Consider the following 19000-nt stretch of genomic DNA (forward strand, 5'->3'; position numbering starts at 1 on the left):
CTAAACTTGGTTTAAAACCTTATCAGAAGAGTTGAAGCTGTTATAGCTGCAGAGGGTGAGCCAACATGGGCATAAAGGCAGATAAGTGAATACTTGGCAATATAGTGTATGTCATGACTCCAAAAGAGCAGTTGAAACACCTTCTACAAAACAGCTCTACAAAAATAACCAGCTGTTTTGTTCAGGGACAAGAGAACTTTTGTACACTAGAGATGTAAGTTTTAGCATTTTGGCTCATGAAATACAGTTATCTTTTAATACTTGTGTTGTGAAGGTGGTCCAATAGTTTTAATGTCACTGTATGTAGAGTTGTTATATGTCTGAGATTACTAGATAATAGTTTGCATTTATTTCAAACTGAGTAGTAGTTGTATTTAAATACTGATTTAAAATTACAACTAAATTTAAAATTAAAACTGTTTTAAATACAATAACAATGATACATATTTAAATTAAATGTGGTATGAATTCCACAAATGTGTGAAAAACGTAATTCAATTAAATTAAATTCAATTAAATTCAATTTTATTTATATAGCGCCAAATCACAACAAAAGTCGCCTCAAGGTGCTTCATAGATACAGAGAAAAACCCAACAATCATATGACCCCCTATGAGCAGCACTTTGGCGACAGTGGGAAGGAAAAACTCCCTTTTAACAGGAAGAAACCTCCAGCAGAACCAGGCTCAGGGAGGGGCGGGGCCATTATGATTATGATTATGATGTGTGTGTTTGTGTTTGTATTAATATAATTATTCTGGAACAAATACAGGTATTTAAACTGTTATGTATTAAAAAGGTGATAACCTATAAACTGAATGCCTTAAAACACGAGTGATAATATGACAGACTGCTTTCTTGGTTACGTCATTCTGTACGTGTGTGCAGAGAGACACTGGAAATAGGCATAATAGGTATAACTGGAGCGATAGTCAGAATAAGGAAGAACTGTCCTGTTGTACAGACGGCTGTTAGAACAGAAATCAGAGGAAAAGTGGCGTTGACCATTTTCAGAGATGGCTTTTGGAGCCATCCGCAGGCTTTTATGGTTGCAATCCATCAAACGGACTGACTGGACAGAGAAATTCTTGTCTTTGCAGTGCTTACTTTATATCAGGTAAGTTTTCAGGTTTCTGCGGTTTATTATAGGGAAAAGCAAACTCAGTCATGTAGTTCTGAACTTGTACTGACAGCAAATGCCCAGATAGTGTTGTCAGTGGCTGTTTTATCACAGTAAACACTATAAAATAAATTTAGCAACAGCCGCATGTTAGCAGACATGGCATGTAAATGTTTAGATGCTATGAGTCGGTTTTAACGCAAGCATTTGATGATGGCACAAAGTAATGGCACTGAATACGAACTTAGCTAAGCCTAACAGATCCTGGAGCTGCAATGTGATGACTGAGTATCTGCAGCAGGGGAGGCTGCAGAAAATCCAGTCTTTGTTCCATCATTGTTCATGTATACAACACAGAGCCAGTGTGGAAATAAAAAGTTAATCCCTAATAATATGTCCTTGTCCCTACTTATTTTGATTATAGGTTGAACAGAATAAGAAAGCAAGCTGAAGTCCTCGCTTGCTGCTGTCCTGGGATCCTGCACCATCCTGTCAACAACACCCTAACTCTTCAGACAGTGTAAAACTTACTAGTACAGCAGTAAGTTTTACACGTCTGAGCTCTGAAATCCCTCCTTTTGTGATTATGAGACATAACAACCTGCACACTGTTACCAGAGTTTTTTTAGGGGTTAATTAGGGTCCAGTAATCTTGATTATTTGATTAGTAAACTGTTGCAAACATCTTGTATTATGAAATAAAACATTCATGATCACTTTAAGATTTTGATTTGGTGTTTTTCAGCAGAAGTTTCCTCTCATACAGGTTGTCATCTTTTTATTTCAGATAAAGATGGTTCATAAAGTCCACAAAGCTCCTAAAACTATGCTTTGGGGATCAGTAGTAAGAGCATTGTCTTTAGGTTTAATGAAGCAGACACTGTCATCGCCAGCATTTAAAGAAACTGGCTTGAAAAATGCCAAAATGTGTTCAAAGAAAATATAACCAGTGCTGCTGTATAATTGATTCTACAGATTTTTTTGGATAAAAGTTAATGAGGTTGATTTTTTTCTTTGACTAACTTTAATACTATGTTTGCTAGGATACACAATAAAAATGTCAAACATTCACAAATCAGTGTTTGCATTTGATAACCATTTTGTCAAATGACAACATTTTGACAGAAAAAGCAACATTCTTGTCTAACGCTTTCACGCGTAGTGGTCACTACAGTGGCTATTCAAAGGCTGTTTTCTTGTATATGTGTCAGTGTTGATGGTATACTTGCACAGAAACACACACACAGTGTATATTATTTATTCGTTTGTCAAATTCATAAGTCAAACGGTATGTTTATGGGCTCAAATTGTGGTCATAAATATTTTGTACTTGTAAATCAGTTTTGTATGTGTAAAAAGAATTTGTGTGTGTACTTAGCCAAAAAATACGTGTGAAACTCTGCACTCAAGTTTCAAGTACGAATTTTGACCGTCTTTTTCTTCCTTTCATCTGATTGGCCAATGTCATGTCAATCACAAATTTAACAATCCAATCGGAGAACAGATGGGTTTGGCTATTGGAGGGGTGCTTTATACTTCTATTAAAAGTAACTCAGTTACTTCAAGTTACTCGTTACTTTCAAAGTAACTAGTTACTAGGGAAAGTAACTTTGGTTTTACTCAGACTTCTCTTGTTAATGTGTTGCTTCTGTAACTGGATACTAGAGCTGGGCGATATGAGATTTTTTCATATCACGATATGTTTTTTTCATTTCAGGCGATAACGATATCTATCACGATATAAGCCAAATAACTATATTTGTAAGATTTAAATGTGCCGTTGCTCACAAGTAAAATGTGAAATAATCAGCAGCTTGTTTTTATTTAAATATTTATTTCCCATAATAAGTTCAACAGGGTAGATGTACTTAAGGAACATGAGACTTTTTCAGATAAATAAAGGCAAATATTGCAAACTACACAAAAGGCAGCCGCTAAAGCGTTTAAGTTTCAAAATAGAACAAACGAAACAGACTAAACTGTCAATTCCACTTAGAAACAAAATATTAATTCTAAAAATAAATCTTAGTTTGTTTTACAGAAGAACAGACAAAACTGACTAACTTTTGTCAATATCAAATAAACTGAGAACTAAAAGGAAATTCTCAATCTCTCCTTGTTGTATAGCTGAGCTTTTCAAACAGTTTTAACAGTTACTTTAGTCTGACAAAAGCCGAATGACGAATTAGCGCTTCCAGTCAGAGACTGAGGCTACGTCCACACGTACACGGGTATTTTTGAAAACGGAGATTTTCCGTTTTCGTTTTTAAAAATAATCCCGTCCACACATAAAGGCAGAAATGAAGGAAAACGCTGCTATGAACATGCCAAAGCAGCAGGTGGCGCTAGATTCCTAACCGTGCAGAAATGTTGGCCAATCAGAAGTCTAGAAGCCTCGGTGGGAAAAAGTAAACAAAGCTGGGGCATAGAAGCAGAACCGAGTCGTATGTGTGGAGGGACAGTAACTGTGTGTATATGTAAGCATTTAAACACTGCAGAGAGTAGAATTAACAGTAACAGTATTGTAGAAATTCATTTCACCGAAACAATAACGTGGCGCACAGTGTGACGCATGCACCAGTTTATTGTATTTCCAGACTTGCTTTCGGCACAATTTACAGTGCAGCTACTCTGTTTTTGTCAGACTTGAAATAGCAGAAATACCTTCACACTACGGAACTTCTATGGCTCTTCCGTTCGACAATCTCTCCGGCGTTGGAACCATCATCTGTTTTCTCTTCGGTCACGCTCGGTTGATTTTTCTAGTCGGCACACTCATTTCCTCCATTACCCGCTGGCTGCTTCCCAAACAAACACACGTGCAGCTTGGCACTTGTGCTGTACGTAACAAGTCACGCGACGTGACGCTGCGGCTGTGATTGGTTCGGCTCTGCGCTACTTAGTTTGGATTGGCTGACCTTTTTTTTTTTTTTTTTTTTTTTTTTTTTTTTTAAGAGGACAAGAGCGGCGAGGTCTATCACGATAGCTTAATTTCTCTATCGAGTAAAAGTTATATCGCGATACATATCGTTATCGTTCTATCGCCCAGCTCTACTGGATACCCAGCCAGACTACCAGTCTTCTAGCTTGCTTACTTGCCACAGTGCACTGTGCCACCTACCAACAGAAAGGAAAAGATAATGTGCACATTTCCACGAGAGAAATCCCACGCCTGGACCGTCATTGACTGCTGCCATGATTCTAGCCTACGTCACAGCGTCATGTGCGCCTTTTACATCCAACACAAAAACTGCAGTCGTGGTGCTTTGATTGCACTCAGAACTCGGAAATTCTGCCTTCTGAATAGGAAGATGCAGGTAACATCAGGCTGCAGATGAGCTGCATACAGGGCTGGACTGGGACAAAAAATCGGCCCGGGCGTTTTGACTAGAGACCGGCCGCCATTATAGGAAAAATCATAAAGCCTTTGAATGCAAATAAACGCTGTTGTGACAGTGATGTACACTGTTCTGATGGTATATATGCATCAATCTATCAATCGTTTGTTGTAAGATTCAGATAATTATTTTTTAAAAGCGAGACATTTTGAATGAGAATAAGAAAGAAAAGTATTTCTTTGTGCCCTCCTCTCCCTGTTAATGCCCTACCTGCCCCCCTGGCAACACTTTGATAGACCCGCCCCTGCACAGTTACCAGCTGTCAGCTGCTTAGAAAAGGATCCTGGTGTTATTCGTCTCTCAGAAACAGTTCATAACTTCAACTCATTCATGTCACCTGAAAGGTAAACCTGTTTCTCCATCACCTGTTCAGCTCTGATGATCCAGTAAGGACATCTCCTGGTTTCATCTTCATGTTTCCCTCTCACCACATATCCAAACCGACATCATGACCAGCAGCTTTACAGCTGTGGCTCCAGCAAACATCAGCTGATACTAGAAATTAATATTAAATAAATTCTAACAACAGCTGATCAAGCTTAAACGTGCTGCTGTTGTTTAACGCGACCTCCACTGTTTTTTTTTTCTTTCTGGCACAAAGTGGGCGATAAATAAACAAGAGAGAAAAGCCGATCAGCTGATCATTGATCAGTTTCAAACTGTGTTCCTTCTCACCTCAATACAAAACGCGTAATATTTTCTCTGAATACGAGACGATTCCGTTTTTACAGGACGGTTGGCAATTCTACTAAATGGTAAATGGCCTGCATTTGTATAGCGCTTTTCTAGTCCATAGGACCCCAAAGCGCTTTACACTACATTCAGTCATTCACCCATTCACACACACATTCACTAACTAACTAACCTTATGAATAAAATAAAGTTCAACATCAGTAACATCATAGCACCCACCCAGCTGTATAGAAACTCTGTCATGCTAGCTAGTACCCAGCATAACGAAAATAAACTCCACCTAAACTTGATTAGGCCTACGTCTTGTACAGCTCTGTTTTATGTCCATGCCTCTGGCTCAGCAGCTGCAGCACACAAAACTCAGCTGACACATGTCAGTATTCGATGTCCCTTGTGTTGTCCTCGGGCCAAAAATGGTCCCTAGGTGAATGCGGAACAAGTTTATGGGAATCCCGAGGACAGTGACTGCATAGGACAAAGTTTGTAGGCATCTAAAGATTTGCAAGCCGCAAATTTTTCCTTTTTCTTTTCCGTTTCTTTTTAACAAGGCACACAAATATGTCGGGCCCCTGTAACCTAGGCCAGTTGGACCTTTGATCCACTGAACCGACAGTGAGTACAGGTCAGGAAACATCTTCCCATTACTAAAACTTAGTTTATCAGAGGGCACCGGTAAGTATCTGGACGAAACAAACCTAGTTTTAAACCTAGCCGGTGTCATCAGCGTTAAGTGATGACACTGGTAGCAACAGCTGTAACTTTCTGTCACCAATTAGGCTCCACCCACAAAATATGTAATCAACATTTACACACATCGGAATGGTCAATGGAATGCGATTGGTTGGTGATTTCATTGCGCCAGCTGGATGGATGCACAGAAGTGTTGTATGCTTGCTTTTATGTTAGCAACTGCATTGATTTTCTTGGCATCATATGTTGGTGGTGGAGTAAGTTTCAGGCGGTGCACACATGGCTCCACAACACTTTGCATATCATTTCTACTCGCATCACTTCTGCTGAATCCAAAGTATTTCCAAACAATGGCTGATTTTCCAAGCTTTTCTGCTGTGCTAGATATTTCAGTTTTCTCGTATGTCTTAATGCGGTGTTACTGGTCCAGACAAGTCCAGCAAACTTCACATTGCAACATGCAGGAACTGGGATTGACATGCATCCCCTGTGCAGGCAGTGATGGAGCGCCTAATATTCATCTGCGTTGTATTCTGTTGAGGAGCATGCATTTTCAGTGTTTCTTAATATGTTCATTTAATTGTGGGAAGCCAAAATCATGGTAGAGAATTGGTATCATCATATTAGTCTCATACTTGTAGTGTAGGCTACTTTGAATTTACCAGACGTGACGATCATTCTTAGAGAATGTTTAACATATTTACTTTGAAATCTTCGGTGTATGTGCAAGCAGTTATTCTGTAGTTTATTCAGAGTTGACTCTGAGTGAATAATTGTAATTGTATGTGTGCGTGTGTGTCAGTGCTGCAGCACTGCAGCTGGGTTCTGGTGTGACCCAGTTAGGACACTAAGGATTGATGTAGGACACACACACACACACACACACACACACACACACACACACACACACACACACACACACACATAGAGCAGAGCAGACTTCTATGTCTGCACTTCTATAGCAACAAATGTCTACTGCAAAGTATTAGCAACAAAGAGCAACTTGGGATACGTTGTCATGGCAACCTTCTCAGTAGCCCGCCCACAACTGGAATGTCAGCATGCATGCAGTGACGGAAGGGCTAAATAACACTGGTGCAGAGTGAGGCAGTGTGTGATTGGTCACACCCCCTTGTCTTTGTGTGGTGCAGAGGATTGTGGGTAGCCTTTGACTGAACACTGTGTGTGAAGAGTGGGGGCGGGGCTGTGCCTGTGTGAGTAGAATAGAGGAGCATGATGCCTGTGTAATAAGAGAGGAGAGGGGGAGGAGCAGTGTGTGTGTGTTTGGAGGTAAAAGCAGGATGAACTGCTGTGTGAGGCAGCAAGGGGAGAGATTTGCGTTAACGTTAGAAGCCATAGGCCGCAGCTTTCCAACTGGATTTAAATTTTCAGAAGGAAGTGGATAATATCAGCTAAGGTATGAATCTCCCTTTACTTTATCTGTTTGGTTTTTTCTCCCCCTATTTTTATCACTGGCCTCTTCACAACTTGCTACCTTATCATTATAGCATGGTTTAATGTTATAGAATAATTAGATGGGACAAGATTACAGGGATAAGGAATAAGGCATACATGCTGCAAGAAGGATAATGGAGGTTTATAAAGAGCATTAGAAGTGGAGGGGGTGTGGTTTAGTACTGTGGACAAAGGAGGCTGGCTGATTGTACGTGTCTCTGACTGTGGTGGCAGTAAACAATCAGTGTTCAGTAATTTGCTCTGTACTACTGTCTCTTTTCTTACCAGCTACACTGCTTCATGCAGCTGCTCGTTGATCTCTTTTTTAGCATCCTGGTTTTTCTCTGAAGATGTCTCCTGTATATGATTTGTCCTCTGATTTTACTGATTAGCTCTGTCTCCCTACCTGTCTGCTATTAGAAAGTTGTAGTAGCAAGAAGAGAGAAGCGCTGTAAGCTAACAGCAGCTACTTCAAAATGGCTAATCTTTACCAGTGATTTTTATTGCCCAGACTGGACCAAAAACTACAGATGCACAGTTAGGGAAGGCTGATGCTTTTACTCAAAATTAATGATGTATTTCTTTTAATAGATTGTGATCTGGCTAAAACTAGTTATCGGCTATGCTAGTCATTTTCATTCTTCTGGAAAATACAATAGTAGTCATGGGAGAAAACAGTATTAGTGATAGGAGTGCTGATAGGAGTTGTGTAAATTGTTAAACTACCACAAGCACATAAACACTACTACCTGAAGAAGTACTCATAAAAAGAACTAGTAGAATTACTAGAACTGCATAGTAGTGATCTAATTGGATTGTTATTTTTATTTTATTTGTTAAAGCGACACTCCACAGCAGAGGTGGGACCAAGTCATTGTTTTGCAAGTCTCAAGTAAGTCTCAAGTCTTTATCCTCAAGTCTCAAGTCAAGTCTCAAGTAATGTCAGGCAAGTCAGAGTCGAGTCTCAAGTCACTGGTGTAAAAGTCCGAGTCAAATCACAAGTCTGAAATTTTGAATTTCAAGTCCTTTCGAGTCTTTAAAAAAAAAAAACGAAAAAATAATGTTGCAGTTATGTTAAATGTAAATATTAGACCATGTAATTTTAAAATCTGTGTTTTTCTCAACACATGACAAAATAGTGAACTTAGAAAATATACACAAATTGTGAAATTGCACCTCTTTAAAATGCAGCTCAATTAAACCTAGCTCCAAGAATAATTTTCACCGACAGTTCTGAGATAAGCTGCATGTTATTCTTGGATGCGGTTGTAGGACCGGCTTTAAAATCGCATGACAAAAATATCATACACATTAAAAAAAACTGTATCACCAACGTAGCCTGGACAACATTTGCTAGTTAGATGAAGTCAGCTATCTCATCTTAGCATATTTATATGCATATTTATAATCATACGGTTCTTGGAGTGAGTGCATACACTCATGAAGTTTAGTAACTTCCGGTCACTGCAACAAGCCCAGGTACAGTTTACCGACGGATGGGTGCAGGACCTTGAAATGCACCGTGTAGAACGAAAGACCATCGTACGTATCATAAGTTTACCAGTCTCACAAATCGTCCTCATAAATACACATTCCTTAACCGTTTATTAATAGGACCTTTGAGCTCAAGGGTAATTAATTAGTAGTGGAAATAATTTCTGGTAGCATCACAGAAATGTAGCAGTGACAACAATACTGTATGCTGTAATCGTACTGGGCAATTAGTGATACAAAAAAACCTGTTTTATCCTGTGAATAAAAGTATATGTTTTTGTCAATGTACCATAATAACAGAAGCGAAACGCAATATTGTGTCAGGACAATTCACTATTTATGCACAATAAACAAAGGAGCATAGCGCCACAATTTCTGTTCAGCGCCAGACTTGCTTGTAACCTATATCACCAATTATGTAATGAAAATGACGTATTAACTACTAAAAAACACTGACCTTCGTGTAAATGCTTGGAGCAGACTAACCTGTGAGCTGGAGTGTTCTGGGACGTTATATTTGGTCTTTGAATGGCTGCAATCCAGTCGCGTCTTTGTTACTTCGGAAACATGGCTGAACAATTTCTCTTCAACGACGTAATCCGATAACAACCGATCTCTTTACCCGTCGGCTTCCCGTGGCTGTCATGCGACCGGCTATTGCAGTTAATAATACAACGGCTTCTTGACATTTTTGTGTTTCTTTTTATCGCTGTATAACTGATTTTAATTGAAAGCCTGCGTGCGCTAGTACCGCTTGCCACGAGTTCCCAGAATCCTTTGCGGTTCTACCCGTGAATGACGTCACATTTTCAATCTCTATATAATATGCATGTTAAATTTTATATTTGGGGTAAAATATCAAGTCTTTTCAAGTAAACCGGTTCAAGTCCAATTCAAGTCCCAAGTCATTGGTGTAAAAGTCCAAGTCAAGTCACAAGTCTTAGAACATTTTTTCAAGTCAAGTCTAAAGTCATAAAATTAATGACTCGAGTCTGACTCGAGTCCAAGTCATGTGACTCGAGTCCACACCTCTGCTCCACAGTGCTATCTTGTGTTTTAACCAGCCAGCAGTAGAGAAACACATTTACCATCATGTTAGCTGCTCCAGAGACAAAAGACACATTTTTAAGGTAGAATATTTGCCAAAAGCAGAAGATTGAAAATAAATGATTGAGGTGCACCTTCTTAAAACATGTGGACTCTGTTCAGGAGGTAGATCAAGGCTTCTTCTAATTGAAAGGTTGGTGGTTAGGGCTGGGAAGAAGTGGTTCTTGTAGAGATATGGACAGTACTTAAATTTTTTTGCACATAAGGACAACAGTGTAAAGGAAAAGTGGGAACGGTATCCAGGACAGAAACAGACAACTTCAGCTGTTTGCAAGCGTCTGTGCACACAGCATGCTGACACAAAGCTAGCCAAGAAACCAGAGTGATGTTAAAGCAGGGTGAGCACTGACCCCAGCCCAGCAGCTAGACCCTAAACAGGTAACAAATGGATGCAGTCTCCCTTTCTACCTGTTCATGTTTCTAAAGCAGACCAATGTGGCAGTTAAGTCTCTTTGTGCTGTTTTTTCTCTTTGCTTTGTGTTCATATCTACAAGAAAGAGTGTATGTGCGTCAGGTCAGTAAAGTTCCTGTTTCAACAAGATTTAATTATTAAAAACATCTCCAATCTTGACATTTCCTCATTACTGAATATTTCAGAGTCAAGAGTTAGTAGTATTATAACAAAGTGAAAGCAGTTGGAACTGACACCAACTCAGGTCACCAAGTGGTATGCCACGTAAAATCCCAGAGAGGAGTCGGTGGATGTTGTGGGGCATAGTGTGCAGAGGTCGCCAACTTTCTGCAGAGTCAAATTGCTACACACCTTCAAACAGTGCGTAGGACTCCATGGAATAGGTTTCTATGGCCAAGCAGCTCCATCGCCATGCACAGTGCAAAGCATTGGATGCAGTGGTGTAAAGCATGTCACCACAGGACAAGTGTGGAGTTACCAGTACTTGTCTGACTGCATTGTGTCAAATGTTACGTTTGGTGGAGGGCAGTTATGATGTGGAGTTGTTTTTAAAGCTTGAGCTCAGTCTCTATAGTTCTTAGTTAGTGAAAGAACTCTTAATGCTTTGGCATACCAAGACATTTTGGATAATTTCATGCTCCCAACTTTGTGGAAACAGTTTGGGGAAATCCCTTTCCTGTTCCAACATGAAATGTCTATATGGCAAGGGCCATATAGACATGGATATGAGTTTGGTGTGGAAAAAAATGGACTTCTCTGCACTGAGTCCTGACCTGGACCTGATCGATAAACCCTGTGAATTAAGCATTTTGTTGTCACTCAAATTGTAGATTTGAAGATCACTACAGTACCTCTGTAGTGATTTAATAACCTAAAAGTTATTTTCATTTGTTTATTTGCACTACCTGAGTGAATAATTATCCTAGTGTATTATTTTTGAACTATGTAAGACAACTTGAATAGCTAACTGCTAAATGTTAACTGCTCAGGAGGCAGAGCCAGGTAATCGATTCCTAGCTGCTCCCGTCTACATGTCAAAATATCCTTGGACAAGGATACCCTGTATGTTATTCTAATGTTGATTATGGTATCTTTTTAAAAAAAATCCCTTTTAATTTTTTGTGAGAATTCTGCTGTGGACAAAGACTACTAGTGCTCAAACTCTCAGCAGGAACACACATCCAGACGTTCCTTGAGTAGTTAGATCTAAGTACTAGGGGTGCAATGATACGCAAAATTCACGGTTCTGTTCGGTTTGGTTTGATACTTTGGTGTCATGGTTCAATATTTTTTTGATACAAAAAAAATGTATTAAAATGTATTAAAAAATTAATTTGTCATTTATTAAAATTATAAATATATATTTTGGTAAATGGCCTGTATTTGTATATGGCTTTACTAGTCCCTAAGGACCCCAAAGCACTTTACACATCCAGTCATCCACCCATTCACACACTGGTGATGGAGCTACATTGTAGCCACAGCCACCCTGGGGCGCACTGACAGAGGCGAGGCTGCCGGACACTGGCGCCCCCGGGACCTCTGACCACCACCAGTAGGCAACAGGTGAAGTGTCTTGCCCAAGGACACAACGACCGAGACTGTCCAAACCGGGGCTCGAACCGGCAACCTTCCATTTACCATATATATTTTAACTCAAAAGTACAGTCTTTAAATTTAATGTTGGTGAAACAACAAATTAATAAAAAAAATAAATCTATCTGATGGAGAAATCCCTCATCTTTGGAAAAGATTTTAAAATAAAAGCTCTACTATACGCTTCTTCTGGGCTATATTCTCAGCAGCACATTAAACATATCAGGTCCCCATAAGGAGAATTATGTGCTAACGGCTGTCTAAATCACTCGGGTAAAGTTTGTAGCATGGTGCTTGTTGTTTTTGTCTGCTTCCACTTGTCTTTGCGCGAGGATGATGTCGGCTTAAATGTGCAGTCATATTCGTTGTGTTCCCACTAGTGCTGTCAGCGTTAATCTGAAATGACGTTAACGCCACAACACGGCAAATCTCCGTTAAAGAGCTACCGCCGATCGCCCCGTGCGTGGGGCTGGACGGCGTCAACACGTTAACGAGCTAACTGCGCTAACGCACTAGCTCCCACCCATACATACCGCCTATGAACAGTGGTAATAAAAGAAAAAGAGGCCGACAGTGATCACTGACTTTTTTTAGTGGCTTGTTTAGTTTAAATGGAAGAAGATACAAAGCATTAAAACATGTTAAAAACACAACAGCCTTAATAAACAGAGTAGTTTGGACTTGGAAGCAGGATTCATAGTCATCACTTAACAATCGGATATTTTGGAACCCCTCAGCCTTTCTCCTTGTTTCCCTTCTTTAAGAATGGCTTCCTGGTAGCTGCTGATCCGCTGAAACCATTTCTGACAAAGTTTTGGTCAACAGCAAATGGATCAACTGAAGGGGCAGATAAATCTCTCTGTTTCTGTTTCAGGTTTTTGCTGGATTTTTCTTATTTCTTAATGACATGACTTTGAGGTACTCTTCTGCTGTAGGTAGATTTTATGCTTGCTGCTTAATCTTTTTTGTTTTGGCCTCCGGTTGTCCAGCTTCCTCAAATGTTTAAAAGAGACACCTCACACATTTTAAGGACACCTCAAGTTTTTGGCTAATAGCTCCTTGGGATTCACCTGATGGTGTAAAAATACTTCTCAAAATGTGTTATCTTTGGTGATACTTCACAGATTCAACTAAAACATTGGAATAAATGATCTGTTTTGGTGACAGGATGGTAATGTAGTGCCTAAAGACACATTTTCACAGGACTTCAGAAAGCCTGAAGAGCTGGCAGACACATGACTTTTTATTTGATATATTTCTAAGATGTGTTTTGTTTTGTATTGTGCAGTTTAGGAAACTTGTCACTTAACCGTTTTCTGTCTTTTCACAGGTGATGTGTCACCGATCAGTATGTCCCCCATCAGCCAATCACAGTTCATCCCTTTGGGAGAGGTTTTGTTATTGGCTATCTCTGCTATGAACTCTGCCCATAAGCCTGTCACTCAGGAGGCCTTAACTGAACACCTGCAGACATGTTTTCCAGGTAACACCAGCCTCAGTCAGCACTGTGTGTAAACTCTTGTCTACTCAATCACAGTTACAGGTTCAAGTTACTGTCTTTCTTATCACCTTCTCTGTTATCAGTTAACCTTTTAAAAATGTAAATGTGTCAGTGATATATCTCCCCTTGCCCCTGTGGGGCGGTCCTTATCCTTCAAGCTCAGGTCCTCTACCAGAGACCTGGGAGCTTGAGGCTCCTCCAGCAGATCCCAAGAACAAAATCCGAGATCTCTTTCCAGAAGAGCGCAGTCCTGGGAACAGCTAAGATACCGGACCCTGGAGCTCTCAGGCCTCTGGTAGAGGACCCGAGCTGGAAAGAAAAAGACTGCCCAAGTTTTATATCACTTTGACCTCCGACATGACAATGACCCAAAACACACTTTGCTCATGGTGAAGAACTACCTTCAGAAAACCAAAGTAAACGTTATCTGCTGGTCTACACAAAGCTCTGAGTTGAAACCCAACGAAAATCTGTTGGTTGAACTGAAGATCAAGAGATTCACCAAACAGAAGTGACCTGGGATTGCTCAGGAGATGTGTGTGTGAGACTCGTTGAACACTACTACAAATGACTGATACTGTTAGTATCAGGGGGGCTAATAATTTTGACCCAGGTCGTTTTTGTGAAATAATTTTGCTCCTGTGGGCAAAATAAAATAATGTAAAGATCCAAAATAAAAAGATAATATATGCATTTTCCATTTGCATTTTTTCCTGAATGGAACATGTAAGAAAATCTAACCAGTTAAGGTGTAAAACAGTAACCTGAAACCCAGTTATACTCACTTCCACTTTTTTCCAGTGTTTTTCTGTCACCACTTTGTGCACACATACAGAATGACTTGACTGTATCATACGCTCCAAATTTGTCTATTGTCTCAGTGAGGTGGACAGTGAGATTCGATGTGGTAGTAAAGTATGACACAGCTGTGTCTCTACACTCCTGGTATAGCTCAGAAAGTGTTGTTTATGAGCAGGGTTGTGGCAACAAGAGTCACTTAGTTTAATCAGCTTCTTAAGCAGTCGAAAATGTCGGATTTATCTACATTATGTCTTTAAAAATGAGGCATAAAGTGTTTATTTGTCTTGTAACTGTCTCCTCAGTTTTTTTCATAAGGCATGTTATGGAATTTTAGTTATTTGGAGCGTTACTTATGTATTTCTTTATGTTACCTTTGGCTTTTAATATGATAAGCATTTGTAATTCAGAAAAGTTACCATGCAAGAGATTTATTGACTTATTAACTTGAGAATTTGTGGGAAATTTGCACACATTCCCATGTCTGGTTTAATGATCGCATCAGCCAGCATAGTCCCTGTGACTCTGTACATAATGTTAAGTCAAATTGTTGAATGTTGTCATTGTGTTTCTTAAATTTGTAAAGTCTTAGTTCAAACTATACGATCAAAGATGTTCCTTTGTCTCTGACCACCTCTCCAGCCACTCTGTGCTGGGGAGGTTTTATTGTAGACAGTGTTGGGAAGGTTACTTTTAAAATGTATTCCATTACAGAATACAGATTACATGCCCTAAAATGTATTCTGTAACGTATTCCGTTACGTTACTCAATGACAGTAACGTATTCTGAATACTTTGGATTACTTAATATATTATCATGCTGTTTACAACTACATGAATGTACTATTGCTGTGTGATTTATTACTATTACTGAAGGTCCGCGACTCCGAACTGTAGTAAAGGGACCTCTGACTAATACGGCGGGGTCCCTGTCGGCTCGTAGCCGAAAACTAGCTTTACTTTGTTGTGTGGGTCAACTTTGCTAACGAGAGACAGAGAGAGGCGTTGAAAGGCTCCAACGGAACTTATTGTTTTCGGAGGAAAACAGGAACACGGTGTACAGTCGAGTCTTAATAGCTTACTTACAACTGGGCTCGTCAGGCTCTCTTCTTGGCTGCAGTGGTTATTATTATATTTACATGCTTCCAGCTCCCGTTTTTCCTCGATGACAACTCGTACCTTTCCACTCCCCTTTTTCTCCCTCCTCGCTCACAGACACATAACGTGTATGGCAGTCCATTCTCCCTGCAGCACGGACTACACTGCCCATGATGCTACATTCTTTAGAGCTATACCTGTAGCATTCTGCCTGTTAGCTTAGCACAACAACAAAAAGGCGCTCTCTCACCCAGGAAACACGCAGAGCGAGAGCGTCACCCTGTAACCATGGCAACTGCAAGCTGCCGCCTGGAACAACAGAACGTAGCTGTCAAACAAAACCCAAACAGTCCTGACCCGCGACAAAATGAAACAGGAAAGTACCGCAGTGTAATCCATTTATTTCAACAAAGTAACTGTATTCTGAATACCACCTTTTTAAACGGTAACTGTAACGGAATACAGTTACTCATATTTTGTATTCTAAATACGTAACGGCGGTACATGTATTCCGTTACTCCCCAACACTGATTGTAGATACATCCTATCTGAAAGATCTGTTTCTTGTGTTGTAAGCTTCCTGCTTTTATGACCCTTTTGGTGAGCAGGAGGACACACACACATAGTGCCTTGTCTTAGAACCATTGGGGGGGGTTTGCGGTGGGAGGTGCTTGTGCTGTGATGTGTATTGTAACTGTTATGTCAATAAATAGCTGCGAGGAAGCTGCTAGAGAAGCAGAAGCTAGAAGCTGCTCATCACCTGTCTCTAGCTTTGGGCTAGAGACAGGTGATGAGCATTAAGCTCCACCGCTTGGTTCTGACCAAGGCTTCCCTCGTTAGCGAGTTAAAGAGCGGTTGAAGATGTTCTGTTTTGTCTTGTGTTCTTCATGAGGAATAAGTCTCTAAACTAGCGGGGCCTGTGGTAACACAGACCCAACACATGAGGTCTACACATCCTCATCCTTCTGCTGTGTTGCACATGCAACAATTACAGTGAGAAAATTGCTGTTGCTTTATTATTTATTCGTTATTTCTAGTCTCTTTAACATTATTATTATAGGCAATTTGTTTGAAACATTTTAGATCAAATTAGATAATATAGTCAATATATATTCCTATAGTGACATGTTTTTATTAGAGCCCCAGCAATTTATCAGCTGGCCAGTATAATTGGTTGATATTAGACATTTGGGGAAATCTCAGCATCAGCATTTATAAGACTGGATAAATGAAAATGTAAAAACTACAGAAGAAAAGGAAAAAAACATCTCAACCATGTTGTGTACTGTTGAGTGTGTACTGCGAATCTTGTCTGCTAGAAAGTACTTTTCCTGTTGACAACACACATTTGGAATACCAGAAATACAGCACCAGCAGAGCTGGGCAGAGCATAAACAAGTCAATAAATCCATCACGCTTTATTCCAGAAAGTTGATGCTGTTCATCTGGACGTAGCTTTTTCACTCACCAGAGAGACTAAAGAAATGTCACTTGGATGAGTGACGAAACATTTCTCCCATTGAAAACGTCCAGATGCACAGAATCAACTTTTTGGGCTTTCCTTATCCGGATGATTGAGCATGCATGAAGACATCAGACTTTGTTATTCCCACATTTTCACAGTCCTAATAACCAGTTTGAATTGGCAACATTTAATGTGTTGTGACTGCACACTAAATCTGCACACTGTTTCTCCACACCTGACATGAGGGAGCTGCAAACAGGCAAAATGCTGCTGAAAAATTCAGATACATCTTGAAATGCTTTAAAGAAAGGACCTGGTATGTTTTGAAATTTCCTGGTAGAGTGTTGAAGTGCATGTCTTATTTTTTGCAGTTTTAAACAAGACGTGAGGTCATATGACCACTGTTTTCTGAGTGGGAGGGGCAGCTTCCATTAGAACTGCCCTCCTGGCAAACAAGGAACAGAACAATAGCGCCTGTCTTAAAGGCCAGCAGAGACACTTCATCCACTCCAAAGAGAGCCATTAGGAGATTAGGTGGTAGGCTCACATTGAGAATCTTAAACAGGGAGTGAAAAACCTCTGTCCAGAACTGACCGAGACTGGGACAAGACCAGTACATATCAGTAAGGCTTCAGCAATGTTGCATCCATCACAGTATGGAATGATTTCAGGATAGATACAAGATAATCTGGATTGTGAAAATTGGGCGGGTAAGGAAAAAGTTTAACAGCAGAATAAACCCTTTATAGCACAGCCCAATAGAGGTAATGTGGCCGATCAATGTCTCATAAATTCTGTTGCTTTATTGGTTTTAGGGCACCCACTAAAATGGGTCATCCAAGTGGCAGTGGTACCAGGGTCACATTTTGTGACCACGTGAGCTTTCTGGTTCAAATAGTTTTTTCTTGTGATATAATTATTATCATTGTTATTATTACTCATTTCAACTGTTGTAACAAAAGTATTTCCAGATATGGGATAACTTTTCTCATCATCTCAAGCCAGTTTTCATCATTGATGTTAATCAAATGTATCAACAAGATGTCTCCTTGGCTATTCTTGATTGGTTTAAAGCAGTGGTTTCCAGCATTTTGGACCAGGCCACACAGATGGACACAGGATCCTTGCAGATGGGACACAGATTGTTAATGTGTCGTGACATTTTTTTTGCTTTGGTCGGCAGTTCTAGAAAAAATTTGAAAACCAGACTGATAACTATTAAAAATATGTGTTTAAACACTATAGAGGCTGGAAAATAGGGCTGGGCGATATGGCCTAAAATCCATATAGCGGTATAATTTGAAGCACATGCAGTAACGATATATATCACAATATATTCTTTTCTTCTGTATAACGTATTTTCCCCACTATAAGGCACACTTACAATCCTTTAATTTTCTTAAACCGATTTTATGTGCTACACGGCGCTCAAAAATCTGTCAAAAAATGTTTTAGTGCGACTTTGGTTGCTACGAAGTCGCACCGCTTGATGGATTGTCGGAGCGTCACGGCTACTGTAGTCAAGAGCCTCACTGAGTAATCTGGGTCCTAAACTCCGTTTACGTCAGGTCCCAAAGTCAAACGTACACTGCAGCATCACTGAGAGTTAAAAACTGTCTAAATTCTTTCATCTTTAATAAAATCATCAGCGTTGCTGCTTTACCAGGTGTAACTATTAAGTTTAACATCCAGGCATCCATGAAGACAGAATTTATTAAATTTAACGGAGTTAGAAGTTAGCAGGAAGTTAGCTCGCTAGCTTCCACCTAAACATGATGTAGCATGTTCTGACTGAGAGATTTCTGAGAAAATTCAAATGTACAGCTCTGCTGCCACTTCCAACATAAATGAAGACAGAAAACTAAACAGCAGTGGCGTTTGCAGGGTTACTGAAGTTGGGCTAGCTGGTATAAAATGATGTGCTATGTGATTGCTAGCGGCACAGCTATGTTAGCATAACATTAGCACAGTGAAGCTGGAGGATTAACACTAACCTTTTTCCACTCGATAAAAGTTAACGTGAGGGATTCTGGTGGTCAGGGACAAATGTAATCGCATAGCAGGATGCTGTACACGAGCCAAACTTCAGTCAGGAGAACAACTGAGATCATTCATCCACAATACGAGGTTAGTTATTAATATACTGCAACAACATGGGAACAGAGCAGCTGTG

The 19000-nt window shown here is 39.9% G+C and overlaps 1 protein-coding gene across 3 annotated transcripts in view; it reads left to right on the forward strand.

The window, feature by feature from the left end:
- stox2b (storkhead box 2b) overlaps nt 1-19000 on the forward strand; it is a 54860-nt gene that overhangs the window by 15498 nt on the left and 20362 nt on the right. The window contains exons 1-3 of one of the 3 annotated variants that reach the window (XM_085282675.1): nt 7188-7318; nt 8199-8248; nt 13296-13448. In XM_085282675.1, the coding sequence (XP_085138801.1) occupies nt 13316-13448 (133 nt within the window). In that variant the 5' untranslated portion in view covers nt 7188-7318; nt 8199-8248; nt 13296-13315. Of the gene's footprint in view, nt 1-7183; nt 7319-8198; nt 8249-13295; nt 13449-19000 lie in introns of those variants that run through there. The other 2 variants (XM_085282665.1, XM_085282656.1) reach the window with 2 other exon arrangements.

This window comes from Mchenga conophoros, linkage group LG2, assembly GCF_057382185.1.
Source record: "Mchenga conophoros isolate Kocher_MC1m ecotype Shallow Benthic linkage group LG2, M_conophoros_male_GT1.1, whole genome shotgun sequence".
NCBI lineage: Eukaryota > Metazoa > Chordata > Actinopteri > Cichliformes > Cichlidae > Mchenga > Mchenga conophoros.